General features: G+C 46.2%; 1 protein-coding gene across 1 annotated transcript in view; it reads right to left on the reverse strand.

Annotated features, from left to right (window-relative positions):
- The window catches only part of PPP1R16B (protein phosphatase 1 regulatory subunit 16B), a 122,580-nt gene that overhangs the window by 87,344 nt on the left and 20,399 nt on the right, over nt 1–14,837 (reverse strand). Inside the window, exon 2 of the mRNA XM_017512008.2 lies at nt 5,153–5,502. Within this exon, the coding sequence (XP_017367497.1) occupies nt 5,153–5,402 (250 nt within the window). The 5' untranslated portion in view covers nt 5,403–5,502. The remainder of the gene's footprint in view (nt 1–5,152; nt 5,503–14,837) is intronic.

The raw sequence follows: 14,837 nt of genomic DNA on the forward strand, positions 1-14,837 counted from the left end.
AGTACAGACAGGCTTTCCAGGCTGGTCTAGAACTCCTGGGCTTAAGCGATCCTCTACCTTGGCCTCCCAAAGTGCCAGGATTACAGGTGTGAACCAATCCACCCACCAATGGAAATGTTTTACAAATGGATTGTGGCTGATGGATGCACAACTCTGTAAACTTACTGAAAATCATTGAACTGTACACTTAAAGTGGGCAAATTTTATAATATGTAAACTGAACCGCAAACTATTTTTTTTAAATGGGTTTTTACGCTCTAACCTCCGAGAGTTGCTGTGAGGATTAACTGAGATACCATGTATAAGGCAAGCTGCCTGGTACAAAGTACTTGATAAATAATAACAATGATGGTGATCAGAATATGTTGTAATAGTAGGTTATGTAAATGTAGAATAAGAACAATTTATATCACTTATATAGCTCTTACCATATCACTTCAACATTTATCAACTTAATTTAACCCCCCAACAACTTTATGAAGCAGATACATTATCATCCTCATTTTTACAGATGGGGAAATGGAGGCACCAAGAAATAAAGTAACTTTCCCAAGGATGCACAGCTAGTAAATGGTAGAGCCAGGATTTGAATCCTGGAGGACAAACTGCAGGGTCTGTGCTCCTAGCCATGTCACTACACTGTTTCTCAGTAAACATCAGCAATGTATTGAGTTGCTGCTTTAACCAGTGATGGGGTGGGAGTGCAGAAAAGGCTCATGGATGGCTCTCCAGAGGTCACGCCAAACTCAAAGCTGAGGGTTACAGGAGTTAGTTATAGGAAGAGTGTCCCAGACAGATGGAATTACATATACAAAGGTGTGAAGGTAAGATATCACAGGGGACATGGGAGGATCTGGGTGGAGCTGGCGTTGCCTGGGACAGAGGGTGATACAGTGAGAGCAGTGAGCACAGGGCTCAGGCAGGTCCAAGAGCAAGGACACTAGCCTAAAGGCAATATGCGACCAGAGGACAAAACTCAGTGAGTTCCCAGCCTGCCTTTCTCAGGGAACAACTCATATTCCGCAGGCAGGTGGGGGAGGTTGACTCAGAGGCTGCTGTGAGCTCAGGGGAGCGGGGGAACTGCTGCCCCACGCTCCCACGCCACTGTGAGCTAACACCCCGGCAGCCTCCCAAACACCAGCTCCACCAGCAAGAAGCAGCCATTCCCAGCCTGGTGGAAGCAGCAGGCTCTGTAGTGCTGCCAGAAAGCTGAGCATAGCCCAGGGAGGTCAAGGGCTGATTGATGGCAGCCTCACACTCCTCATCCAAACCTAGGCACCTGTGGACCCCAAGGCCAACCCCAGAGCCTGCCACAGAGCACAGTGTTCTGGCCCCTGCCCCTCACTTGGCTGCCCCTAGAGACAGGGGGACTCACCCATGGGGTCTAGCACTTTTCTCATTCAAATTCAATACCTTCAGATCCATCTCTTTCATTTTGCCACATCTGTTCTAGATAAACATTGGCACATGTACATGAAACATTCACTGTGGCAAAAGCAAAGCTACTGGAAAAATCTACATCAATAAGGAGCTAGTTCAAAAATTCTGGTGAATCCATACTATGGAATACTACACAGCAGTTAAAAAGAATGGCACAGATCTGTACTGTACATGTTCTGGCATGGAAATATCTCCAAGATATACTGTTGGGTGGGAACAAAAGAAAATTGCAGAATAATGTATCTGGGATATTGTCACTTATGTAAAAACTTTAAAAAAGAAATCTGGCTTTATATTTCTCTTAAGTCCACAACTGCACAGGTAAATGAGAAAAATACCTGGAAAAAAAAGCATCAAACTAACAACAGTAATAATGGATGGATGAAAAGAAGGAAAGAAAGAGAGGAAGGAGAGAGGGAGGAAGGGAGGTACGGAAAGGACTTTTTACTTTGTACACTTCTATGTTGATTGATTTTTTACAAGAAGAATGTATTTGTGCATGTTTAAGTTCTGAAAAGCATTGAACAAGATAAAGATAAAACAAAGATAAAGGTCATTATCACCATGCTGGTACAAGTCTCAGGGTAACTTTTCTAAGAACTGTCACATCCAGGACTTTATCTAAGTCTTGCCATACCCTCTTGATGGCAAGCTTTCAAAATCTGATTTTACAGATTAAAATACTCAGTGGCTCACACCTATAATCCCAGCACTTTGGGAGGCCAAGGTGGGTGGATCCTTTGAGGTCAGGAGTTTAAGACCAGCCTGGCCAACATGGCAAAACTTCATCTCTACTAAAAATGCAAAATTAGCTGGGTGTGGTGGTGCATGACTGTAATCCTAGCTACTTGGGAAGCTGAGGCAGAATTGTTTGAACCCAGGAGGCAGAGGTTGCTGTGAGCTGAGATCGTGCCACTGTACTCCAGCCTGGGCGACAGAATGAGACTTCTTCTCAAAAACAAAAACAAAACGAAACAAAACAATTGAACCCACAGAGGTGGAACAAGCTGCTCAAAGTCATAGACAGGGCAGCAGGGCTCTGTTCCCTCCATTCTCAGCCCAGTGCTCCTTCTAACCAGTACACAAGACATCAGCAAGGGATAGGGGCTGGCAAGGGGCCGGGAGGATGTTCTGAAGTCACAGCCAGTGCACAGAGCCCCTCAGGGAGTGGCAATGGGGCTTTGTCAGGGAAGAAGGGCGTCAGTAACGTAGGGTGAGAGAAGAGCTGATGAACTTCCGCCCCCAACAAAAATTAGACATCATGACAAGCCACCCACTGCGTGGGGATAGGGCTGCCGCATCACTCGGCAAACTGCACGTGGGAAGGAGCCTTGGGGCCATGTCCCCAAGCCCGAGATTTCACCCCTGTCTCCCCAGGGCTGCTCACCCCCTGCTCTCAGCGGAGCAGCTCCCAGCAGAGTGGTTCTAGGGATGCCTCTCGGCTCATTTCCTAGAGCCCTCTGCAGCTAGGTGGAAGTGGACTTATGCTTCTCAGAGGGTTCTAGAACCTGAAGAGCAAGGTGACTAAAACCCAGCACCCTCTTGGGCTGCAAGTGTCACCACCTCTCTGTTCTCTCATTGACTAGAAGGTGTGTGCAGGGACCCAGGAAGCACGGTCAGGACTCTCCAGGGACAGCCAGAAAGGTTTATTACACAGGGATGGGCCAAGGGAACCAGGGGAACGGGAGGTGTACAGACCCTGGCTGTACAATGAGCAGGCGAGACTGCCTCCGAATAAGCCCAGGGAAGGGGGCTGTGGTTAAACCGTGGATCCTCCATTCATTCTTACAACGGGAAGCAAACCTACAAGGCCATGAGGGCAGTGACAAGAGCTCAGACACTGGCGGTTCTGATCCCAGCCTGCCACCTTGGTCAAGGTTCTGAACCTATTTTAGTTCCCCTATCTGTAAAATGGGTATTATTATACATGGCTCTTAAAGCACTGTCCAGGGAACAGATCATGATATCTAGCTCATGAGACACAATAATAATATAACTAAATTAAATACGGCAAGTACAAGGTATCCATAAAACCTGGAAACAGGCCAGGCACAGGTGACTCATGCCTATAATCCCAACACTTTGGGAGGCCGAGGCAGGTGGATCACCTGAGGTCAAGATTTCCAGACCAGGCTGGCCAACATGGCAAAATCCCATCTCTACTAAAAAAAAAAAAAAAAAAAAAAAAGCTGGGTGTGGTGGTGTATACCTGTGATCTCAGCTACTTGGCTGGCTGAGGCAAGAGAATTTCTTGAGCCCGGGAGGCAGAGGTTACAGTGAGCTGAGATCACATCGCTGCACTCCAGCCTGGGCGACAAAGACTCCATTTAAAAAAAAAAAAATTTGGAAACACATGTTTGTTTGTATTTATTTACTCATTCACTTTACAGATTGAAAATGTCCCAGACAACATTGTCTCTATCTATGTTTTCAGACGTTATGGACATCCTCTGATAATGTAAATAAAATATACTAAATAAAACATTACTAATCACTTTCTCAGCATAAGGGATCATGTTTAAGGACTTCACAGGGATTTTCTACCTTAATGTTCACAGCAAGCCCTTAAAGTAGATTTTCTTATTAGCCCCAAAAGTACAGAGAGAAGCGACTTGTCTGCTTGTCAAGCGCACACAGGGAACTGACAAAGCCAGTTTTAGATTCAGGTAGTCTCACTTTGGAGTCCATCCTGCTACACCATTTATGACTACAGCAAAGGCTACATATAAGAAATACATGGAACAGCATTCAGAGGGTGCCAGGCATGGGGTCTGGCACAGAGGAGAGCTTTATGAAATGCCAGATCCTATGAGTACTAAGCTCTTGGTGGGGAGAAACCAGATCCAACTTGTTCACCACTATATCTAGGAAAGTAATGCAAAAGAAGTAGGGTGTCTATAAATATTTGTGGGAGAGAAATAAGGTTATTATGGCATTCATTAGCCAAAGGCTGGAATCCTTGTTTCCAAAATTAAAAAAAAAAAAAAAAAGTTGGGCAAGGTGGCATGCCTATAATCTTAGCTACTTGGGAGGCTGAGGATCCCCTGAAGCTGGGAGTTTGAAACCAGCCTGGGCAACATAGTGAGACCCTATGTCCAAATAAATAAATACATAAAAACGAATGAAGATGTTTAAACAAAAACCCTAGGCCTGGTGCTGTGGCTCATGCCTGTAATCCCAGCAGTTTGGGAGACCACTGTGGACAGGTCGCTTGAGCTCAGGTGTTCGAGACCAGGCTGGACAACGAAATGAGACCCCCACTTCTAAAAAAAATTATTTTTTAAAAATTAGCTGGGTATATCAGGCCACAGCACTCCAGCCTGGGCAACAAGATCGAAACTCCATCTAAAAAAAAAAAGAAAAGAATTAGCTGAGTATGGTGGCAGTGTGCCTGTGGTCCCAGCTACTCAGGAAGCTAAGGTGGAAGGATCACTTGAGCCTGGGTGGCAGAGGTTGCAGTGAGCCAAGATCGCGCCTCTGTACTCCAGCCTGGGAGACAGTGAGACCCGCCTTAGAAAAAAGAAAAAAGTCTAAGACAAATTTCAAGCTTTTCCTAGGACTGTCCACTTCCTAAGAGGAGTGGGGCTGCTGGAACTTGGAAAACGGTCTGCAGACCCGCCTTGCCCACACATCTACTGCACAGAACCTGGACTCCAAGCCCTGATCAGAAGCCAAGGCAGCTGCATGGCGGCCAAGGCACAGAGGGGCCTACCTTCCTCGGCGTCATTCCTCAGCGAGGCCTCCAGGAGGGCCACGCTGGCCTCGAAGGACACTTTCCTGCGGCGGCCGCCCGCGCTGCGCTTCCGCTCATGCTTCCGCTTGCGGTGCTCCAAGTCCTGCTCGTACTGTGCCCACTTCTTCAGCTGCTGGGCCCGGCGCTTCTGGGCGGCGCGCAGCCGCTCCAGGGTGGGCACCTTCTCCAGCAGCTGCAGCTCCGTCAGCAGGTCCACGTGGCTGGCCATGGCCACCGCCCTCCCCACGCCCTGGCTGGGGGCTAGCACGGTGCACCGGGGGCCAGGGCAGCGCGGGGCCTCTGGTGGGGCTGGGGCCTCATGGTGGGGCCTGTGGCAAGGAGGGAGACACAGATGAACACATGTGTCAGACTCCACAACTCAGATCCAATTATATGAGATCACCCCGCCGCCCAGTGTTCAAAACACTTTTGAGGTTTTCCTTCCATTGCTCGGAGAAAAATGTAAACCCTTACAGTAGCCCTCTAAGTATCAGCAAGGTCTGGCTGTACTGTCTAATACAGTATCCAGTAGCCACCTGTGGCTATTTACATTTAAATTAATTAGAATAAAGTAAAATAATTTAGTTCCTTGGTTGCACTATGCACATTTCATGTGCATGGTCGCCACATGCTTCATATTGGATGGTGCAGATAGAGAATATTTCCATCACTGCAAAAAGCTCTATTGGATAGCGTTGGTTGTCTGCCTCTCTAGCCACAGCCATCAACAGGAAGCATGCCCTTTTCGTTTTCTTATATAGAATCCCCTTACTTTAAGGATTTGAGTTTGCAGGTGCTGGAACAGAAGGGGTACAGGAAGGGTCAGGACATAATGGGGGCTGCAGATCCCCCATAATCTGGAGACGATACAAATGTTCAAGGCCTCAGAAATATGACTATCTGACACTTTTGCTCAAGCATCTTTTGTTCTGATCACCAAGGGATGCAAGTTGTTATGGAGACGGGAGGGACTGGACTAGAAAGAGACCAGAAAAAATAACATACTATTGCAGTGGTTCTCAAAGTGTGGTCCTGGAACTCCCTAGGGAATCCCTGAAACCCTTTCAAGAAGTCCATAGGTCAAAACTATTTTCATAACTATACTAAGATATTACTAATATTTCCACTCATTATCTCATGAGTATACAGGGATTTCCAAAGCTGTATGAAAAGTGACATTGCAACACACTGAATGCAGAAGTAGATAGAAGAATCCAGCTGCTGCTAAGCTCAACATAAAGAATTTTGCAAAGTTTTTAAATATCACTTTGCTTGCTAAATATTTTTTTGTTTTGAAAAATAGCTATTTTTCAAGGCCGGGTGTAGTGGCTCACGCCTGTAATCCTAGCACTTTGGGAGGCCGAGGTGGGTGGATTACCTGAGGTCAGGAGTTCAAGACCAGCCTGGCCATCATGGTGAAACCCCATCTTAAAAAAAAAAAAAGAAAAATAGCTATTTTTCATCAAAATGTTACATATTATATGTTATGTTCTTATAATAGTCTAATAAAATATCTTGTAGATTATTATATTGTTATATTATGGGTTTATGGTTTTATCTTAAAGGAATCAATGCTATTTTAAAAAATTTCTCAGTATTCATTTATAATATGATAAATATTGACAGATATAATCCACATAAACAAAAGCTCTTTGGGATCCTCAATGTAAGGAACTAAAGAAACCCTAAGACCAAAAGGTTTGAAAAATGCTGAACTACTAGGACATAGAAAATCTTAACAGTTTCTCTCTTTGGATGACCTCTAAAAAAAAATTACGCCTCTTGCTCTCATGAGTCTCAAACAGCATGAGGTCAACAAAATTTCAGAGTCTAAAGCCAGCTGGTCTTCAGCACGGATTCTATGGACTCTCAGACATAGAGGCAAAGGGTCTTAGGACAATCACTTGATCCTCTCTAAGTCTGTTCCCCCACCTGCAAAGTGTTCTATCCACCTCCCAGAAGTTACAGGTACAAGGAATAAAAAGAGTTGAGCTGGGGCTGGATGCAGGGGTTCATGCCTGCAATCTCAACATTTTGGGAGTCCAGGGTGGGAGGATAGCTTGAGGCCAGGAGTTCCAGACCAGCCTGGGGAACATAGCAAGACCTCTGTCTCTACAAAAAAATAAAAATTTTTTTTTAAAAAAGAGCTGGTCCAAAATATTAAGACACCTAAGCAATGAGACACAAGCTCAGAGGAGGAATGGTAGGGAGATGTAAGTGCTGCATGTCTGCGAACCAACAGGCAAGGCTGGTTTTGGGTTGTTGGGTAAGGAGTCTACATCTGTGTGATGCGGCCTGATGTCTCAAAGAGTATTGGGTTAGCCCCTGGTTGTTTTCAGGAAGCATTGTTAATCTCCTGGGTCACCCATGTCACCCGCCCCTCCAAAAGCCCTTTCTACAGAAGCTGACGAACAGGGTTCAGGCTAAATCCTCAGGTGCTCAGGTTGGGTCAGATCCAGATCATTCTTCACGCGTCTTCCAGCCCAGAGGCTGGAGAGCAAACAGGCAGAATGGGAAAGGGGTTGCCTTGGCAATGCCCAAACAGCAAAAGTCCTGGGGTCTGAGTGGGTGTGGCCTCCAGCATAAATAAACCAATGGCAAGACTCAGCAGGAGACAAGCTAGCTGGCTTTGGTTGCCTTTTGTTTTGTTTTGTTTTGTTTTGTTTTGATTTTTGTTTTGAATATACTTGCAAGGCACTTTCAACTAATTAAACTTTTTATTTTAGGTCATTGTAGATTCACAGGCAGCTACAACAAATAGTCCGGAGAGATCCTGTGTACACTTCATCCAGTTTATCCCAGTAGTAGCATCTTGAAAACTACTATACAAAATCACAGCCAGAAACCTGACAGTGATACAATCCACCAGCCTTATGCTGATTTCCCCAATTTTACATGTACTTATTTGGATGAGTTTTGTTTTATGCAATCGTATCAATGTATCTACCACCACAGTTCATAACCACACCTATCTCCTTCTCCAAGCTCCCCCTCCAACCCACTCCTGTCCCTGTCTTGGCAATTACTAATCTGTTCCCCATCTCTAGAATTTTGTCATTTCAGAAAATGTTATATAAACAGAATCAGATAGCAGATAACCTTTGAAGATTGGCTTTTTCACCAAGCATCATTCCTTTGAGATTCATCCACATTGCTGCATGCATCAGTAGTGCTTTTCCTTTTGTTGCTGGGTAGTATTCCATTTTATGGATGGCCCCAATTTGTTTAACCATTTACCTATTGAAGAACATCAGCACTGTTTCCAATTTAAGGCTGTTTCATTCATCTACGGATTGTGTAAACATAAGCTTTTGTTTCTCAGGAGAAAATGCCCAAGAGTTCAAGTGATAAGGCATATGGTAATTGCATGTTTACTTTTTCTTTTTTTTTTTTTTTTTTTTTTTTTTTTTTTTTTTTTTTTTTTTTTTTTGAGATGGATCTCGCTCTGTCTCTGTCGCCCAGGCTGGAGTACAATGGCACGATCTTGGCTCACTGCAAACTCTGCCTCCCAGGTTCAAGTGATTCTCCCACCTCAGCCTCCCAAGTAGCTGAGTTTACAGGCACCTGCCATCATTCCCAGCTAATTTTTGTATTTTTGTAGAGATGAGGTTTCATCATGTTGGCCAGGCTGGTCTCAAACTGCTGACCTCAGATGATCTGCCCACCTCGGCCTCCCAAAGTGCTGGGATTACAGGCATGAGCTACTGTGCCTGGTTCATGTTTACTTTTAAAAGAAAACTGCCCAACTGTTCTCCAGAGTGGCTGTGCTGCTTTCATGCCCTCCAGCAATGTATGAGTGATCCAGTTCCCCACCAGCATTTGGGATTGTCTCTGCTTTCTATTTTAGCCAGTTAGATAGATGTCTTGGTTGCTTCTCTAGAAGTAAGGCATTCAAAAGAGTTGAATGCACAACCACACAGTATCATTATTATAGTTAGACGTCTCTGGAAGCTAGCAGACCATAAGTTTATTTCACTCCACTTCCTCAAGTAAGCAAACATTTAGTGAAGTCCTGCTCTGTGACAAGCCCTAATTCAGAGATGGATAGGGACCACTTTGGCCTTCTGTCTGTCAGTTTATCTTATAAATCCACTTAATTATCCCAGTAACCTAATAAAATAGTAGTACTAGGTACTATCATGCCCCTTTTCCAGATGAGGAAACTAAAGCACAGAGAGATTAAGTAATTTACCCAACATACCACAGCTAGATAATGGAAGAGCCAGTCTGCCTGGGGTTCTCCAGGAAGGCTCTCCAGAATACAGGACAATGGATTTGAATTTCAAAGCATAAGTAGGATTTCACCAGATGAAAGGAGCAGACATGAGCTGAGAGGGAGTTAGGCAGCATTCAAAGGCGTGCAGAGTGGCTGACCACAGTGGAGGGAATTCTGGCAACCAACATGCACAAACATGGCTGGAAGAGGACGTGGCTACCCAGCCCAAAGGGAGCAGAGATGTCTTGTTGGCAGGGATGAGCCACTTGTGGCTGTGGGCCAGGCCTAGCCAGAAAGCCCCCCGTGATCCACATCATGTTTGTTGGTTTGTTTGGTCATAGTCCACATCACGTTTTACGATATTTTAATTCATTGCTAACATTGACAACTTGGAGATTCCATATCCAACACTGGAGTTCAGCTTTTCTTAGAATATCTTGGTATGTGGCCACAGTGGGCTCACATGGCATCGCCATCAACTGATGTAGAGTTGGGCTGTCCCCTTTAGATAGGGCACATACCCTCTCCTTCACCATAGTCCCCAGTGCTCCCCATTACTCCCACCTGACAGCCCTTACTGACATCATTTGCCAGCTCCAATGTCATTTGAGTTTACAAGCTCTATCTTAGGCAGAACAAGACAGCAGTTTCCAAATAACCAGAACTCCAATCTGCACAAGAAAAGAAAGATAGCCTGTGAGTCTCCCCAACACAGAGCAGGGTGAACACAGCAGCTGGGTGGTCCCAAGACACTGCACTGGCCTCGGTGCTGGGGCAGCCCACAGCAGCCAGGCTCCAATGGGCTGCAGACTGGCCTCTCCATGAGACCTGGGCTCACCTGTCAACATTTCCAGATAAAGACCCAGAGGGTGACAGGAACATAGCCCAACTTCCAGGACCTGAGAGAGCAACGGTTACCATCAACCCTTAAAGGGGATCCCCGAGGAAGACCTCATTTGGAGGAACAAGGAAGTACAAGGAAGCAGTTGTTTGCACTCCAAGAACAGACATCAGCCTCCAGAGCTGTCCAACCAGCAGTTCAACAAAGGTGCTCATGATTAATGTCTGCCTCAGGAGGTGGTAAATTCCCCATCACTCACTGGAGGATAAAATTTCCACCTGTGGGCCAGGTGCAGTGGCTCACGCCTGTAATCCCAGCACTTTGGGAGGCCAAGGCAGGCGAATCATGAAGTCAGGAGATCGAGACCATCCTGGCTTACATGGTGAAACCTCGTCTCTACTAAAATATAAAAAAATTAGCCAGGCAAGGTGGTGCCTGTAGTCCCAGCTACTTGGGGGGCTGAGGCAGGGGAATCGTTTGCACCCGGGAGGCAGAGATTGCAGTGAGCTGAGATTGTGCCACTCTACCCCAGCCTGGCAATAGAGCGAGACTCCATCTTAAAAAAAATTCCACCCGTGTCAGATTGGCCTAAGTATCCTGTGAGATGTCTTTCAGCCCTAAGATTATGTACACAGTTACTCATTTCTTCATTGTTAGGAAGAGGTACCAAAAACATGCTAAAAGTAAAGATAAGAGCAGTGGTGCCAATCACTTACACTGTTAAAGCACTTTATCCCTTTCAAAGGACTTCCCCAGCCATCACGTCAGCCAAGCGCTTCCCTAAGTGTGGAAGGAGAATCCACTCCAAGGAAATTTTCAAAAGTACAAGAACAAGTCTTGACATAACATGGACCCACACAGAGAGCAGAGTATATATGCTTTTCACTTCTCTTTTAATCTTTCAGACTTTCTCCAGAGAAAAGTGTCAGTCTGAGGCTAATAGACCCTTAACATCTTTATAACCATGACAATTCCCCTTGTAAACAAAGAGAAAGCAGGTCTCAGACTCCTGGCCTGGGCAAGGCACTGTATCTAGAATGTAATATTATTTTGTTTCTTGTGGATTTGTTTTCACAGTTACTGTTTGTTTGTGGTTGTGATATGAAATTTCCTTTTTAAACAAATCTATTTCAGTTGAAAACTAGCAAGTTGATAGTAAAGAAAAATTTAATGATGATGGCACTTAGTATTGGCAAAATGTGTAAGTGACTGACATTTGGGAAACCGTCTTGCCACTGATCCTTGTGACAATAATCTTATAAGAGAAACACTCATCTAAACTCATTATTTTGTTTGACAAATATTTAGGAGGCATCTACCACATGCCAGGCCTATGCTCAGAGCTACAGAGGCAGCAGGGTAAAGACAGACACAGTCCCTGTGCAGTGGATGGATGGCATAGACACACAGAACTGGGTGACGTGCTCCATGGATACAGAGACTGAGCAGTAACTAAACCTGGGGCCTGACTCACAGCACAGTGCTCCCTCCATGCGCCCCAGGACGGCAGGCTCCAGGCAGAGAGAAGGCAGGCACCACTGCAGTGTCCTCCCTACTCCCAGCAAAGGAATTAAGGGCAGTTGCCCAGCCCCCTGGAGAAAAGGTGAGAACACAGTCTCCCAAAGGCCAGTAAAAGGGGCCAGAGGCACATTTTCTCTGACTTGGCCCTCCCCGCTGGCTCCTCCCACCTCGCCCCTCTGGGTTCCTTGGAGCTGGGGCTCGAGGACAGCTCCCTCTTGATTACTGGTTTTCAGGTGACCTAGTTTCCCCCAATAGACCCACACACTTCCTCCCACCCCTGTCTGAGAAAACCCTGCTTGATCTAATTAAAGAACTGCCATGGTGCTGAAAATGCAGCAGCTGGGTGGCCCCAAGACAGGGCACTGGCCTGGGTGCTGCGGCAGCCCACTGCAGCCATGGCTCCAATGGGCTGCAGACTGGCCTCCTCGTGAGATCTGGGCTTACCTATCCACACTTCCAGAGAAAGCCCCAGAGGGTGATGGGAACGAAGCCCAAACTGCCAGGATCTGGGAGAGCAATGGTTATCATCAAAATTAAAGGGGATCCCCAAGGAAGACCTCATTTGGAGGAAAACCAGCTCCGTGGAGATATAGCAAGCCCAGCATTGGAAAATCCAGACAGACCATCCTGCAGAGAATGGGATACATGGGCCCACAAGTCAACAGACTGTCCAGGACTGGCAAGATATCTGGGGGAGGGGTCTGTGGAGGCCAGGTCAGGTGAAGTCATCCAGGAACTATGTGTGATATGAGAAGAGAAATCAGAGGCAAGGGGAAATAGGGCAGGGTACTTAATTTTTCTAACATCTGGGTGGATAAACCAAAATAGTTTGATTGTGGCCAGCAGGAAGTCTGAGGCCAAGGCACTTGACCCTTGGGGAAGCAGAAACAGGCCAATGAGGTGTGTTCGCCTCTTCCCCCAGAGCTTTAACTCAGCCCCTATTGTCTGACAAAGCCTGAACTTCATATTGACCCCAAAGAGTTAGTGCACATCTGGGGAGGCAGAGACTTAGCTCCAGAGGGCTGAGCCTTTACAAGAAGGGCAAGAAAGTATGGCAAGGTTTGGGTGGAGAGGTGGAGCCAAGGGAGTGGGCAGGATGTACTACAGAACCCCTCACACTTCCCACCCACAAATAAGAAGGAAGAGTATTATAAGAGTGTTGTTTGGGGGAATAAATATACCTCTGGGAAAACTACAGAGGCACTGGTTTGGTGGTGATCTGTGTATTCCCACATTATTATCCAGTGCTGGGTCCTGATTGGCCAGAGCTTGTCAGTAGCTGCCTGAGCCCAGCTGCAGTGATTGGTTGGGGCTAGGCACGTGTCCTGAGCTGGCCCAGTCAGAAGCTCTCTCTTCTCACAACTTGTGAACTGGGAGCATAAAGCCCAGTTGCTCCTGGAAGCCACGCTGCTGCCATCCCTGCAAGATGCTGGCTTTTGGATGAAGCCAGTGCTTGGCAGTCACCAGAGGGAAACAGGGTCCTTTAACTAAGGGGTCTCAGGACTTCAGTTATCCAAGCCAACAAAAGCCCCTGTATTATTTGAGCCAGATGAATGGGATATTGCTACCTATAGCCAAAAGTATCCTGAGAGACAACAATGATAATTTTAGGGGTGCAGAAATAGGGACCCCAGAGGGATCCCTATTTCATCTTGTAGCAAGACGAATGGTCTCTTGCTGAGGCATATTACCAAATATCTCCTTTCCCCCTATAGTGGTTATTTCTTGGCTCTTCAGGCCAAGGTGAAGCCCAGCTTTGAGGAAGGGTAGGAAGGTCAAAGCCAGGTGCTCAGAGAAACCCTGCCCACACAGCTGGGAGAAGGGAGCCCAGGCTTTGTGACTCCTTAATTCTGGGGGAGCAGCCAGTTGACACATCTTTGGAGTCAAGCCTAGTGCCTTGAGAAAAACAACACAAAGGAAGGTGAATTTAAATTTGAGAGATTTTAAAATATGAGTCAGAAAGTATTTCAAAGTTCACACTGTTAAAAGAAAATGTGAAGATTTGTTTTCATGTTCTTCAGCTATTCTTCTCTACACAATGTTGGCAGCAGCCTGGAGGAAGGCAATGGGTCCTTTTTTCCTTGTGTTTCCTGTACCATTGAGCACGAGGGAAAAAAGAAAACAAAACAAACAGCACTGGCTTCCCTACTCCTGGGATCTCACTCGGGACCTACTTTCTCTCCTAAAGGATGTACACCCCCGCCCTCCCACAACACACTTCTTTGAATAATAGCATCATTTTTTTTTCCAGCATAAAGATGCTTTAACTCATGAGCAAAGAGACTTCTGAGGCCCTTGGTGCTCCAAATACCTGAATTAGAAATCACTGTTGTCTCCCCCAATCTCATTCTCATGGGATTTTTGTGGACTGACTGTCCTACTCCTGCTAGGATGGAACTTCTAGACTTTGGGCATTGTCATCCAGACCAAGCTCCTGGTTTTAAATCGGTTTTGATACTCAGATCCCCACAGGCCTCCTCCGTAACTCCAGTTCTCCCACCTGTACCCCTTCATTCAGATGTCTGACTTGTCCCTGTCCCCTGAAGCCCATTGACTATAACCCCATTTGGCAGGCAGGACTTTGTGTGTATTGGGGAGCCTGGAGGTAGGGGAGGCAGGATTCAAAAACCACAAGTTCAACAAGAACAAAGAATGATGAAACAACTCATACATCTTGAGCTGTCCCAGGAAAAGAATAGTGTCATCATGTCCAGCAGTGGAACAATAACAGCCTGGCTGACCTCTGTCTGAACTGGCTGGGCCATATTGGGAGCAGAGGACCAGGTGTTAACAAAAGGCATCGAGGAAGAATTGGCTTTGTTCCAGGCCTCTGGAGAGCAGAGTGAGACTCATGCACAGACAATATGAAGAAGTGGGATCCACAGCTGGGCAATATAGCAAGATCCCGTCTCTAAAAAAAAAGTAATAAAATTACCCAGGTGTGCTGGCGTGTGCCTCTAGCCCCAGGTACTTGGGAGACCGAGGTGGGAGGATCACTTGAGCCCAGGGATTCGAGGCTGCAGTGAGCTATGATCACACCACTCCACTCCAGCCTGGGTGACAGAACAAGACCCTGCCTCAAAAAA

This window comes from Cebus imitator, unplaced genomic scaffold (assembly GCF_001604975.1).
Source record: "Cebus imitator isolate Cc_AM_T3 unplaced genomic scaffold, Cebus_imitator-1.0 Scaffold18, whole genome shotgun sequence".
NCBI lineage: Eukaryota > Metazoa > Chordata > Mammalia > Primates > Cebidae > Cebus > Cebus imitator.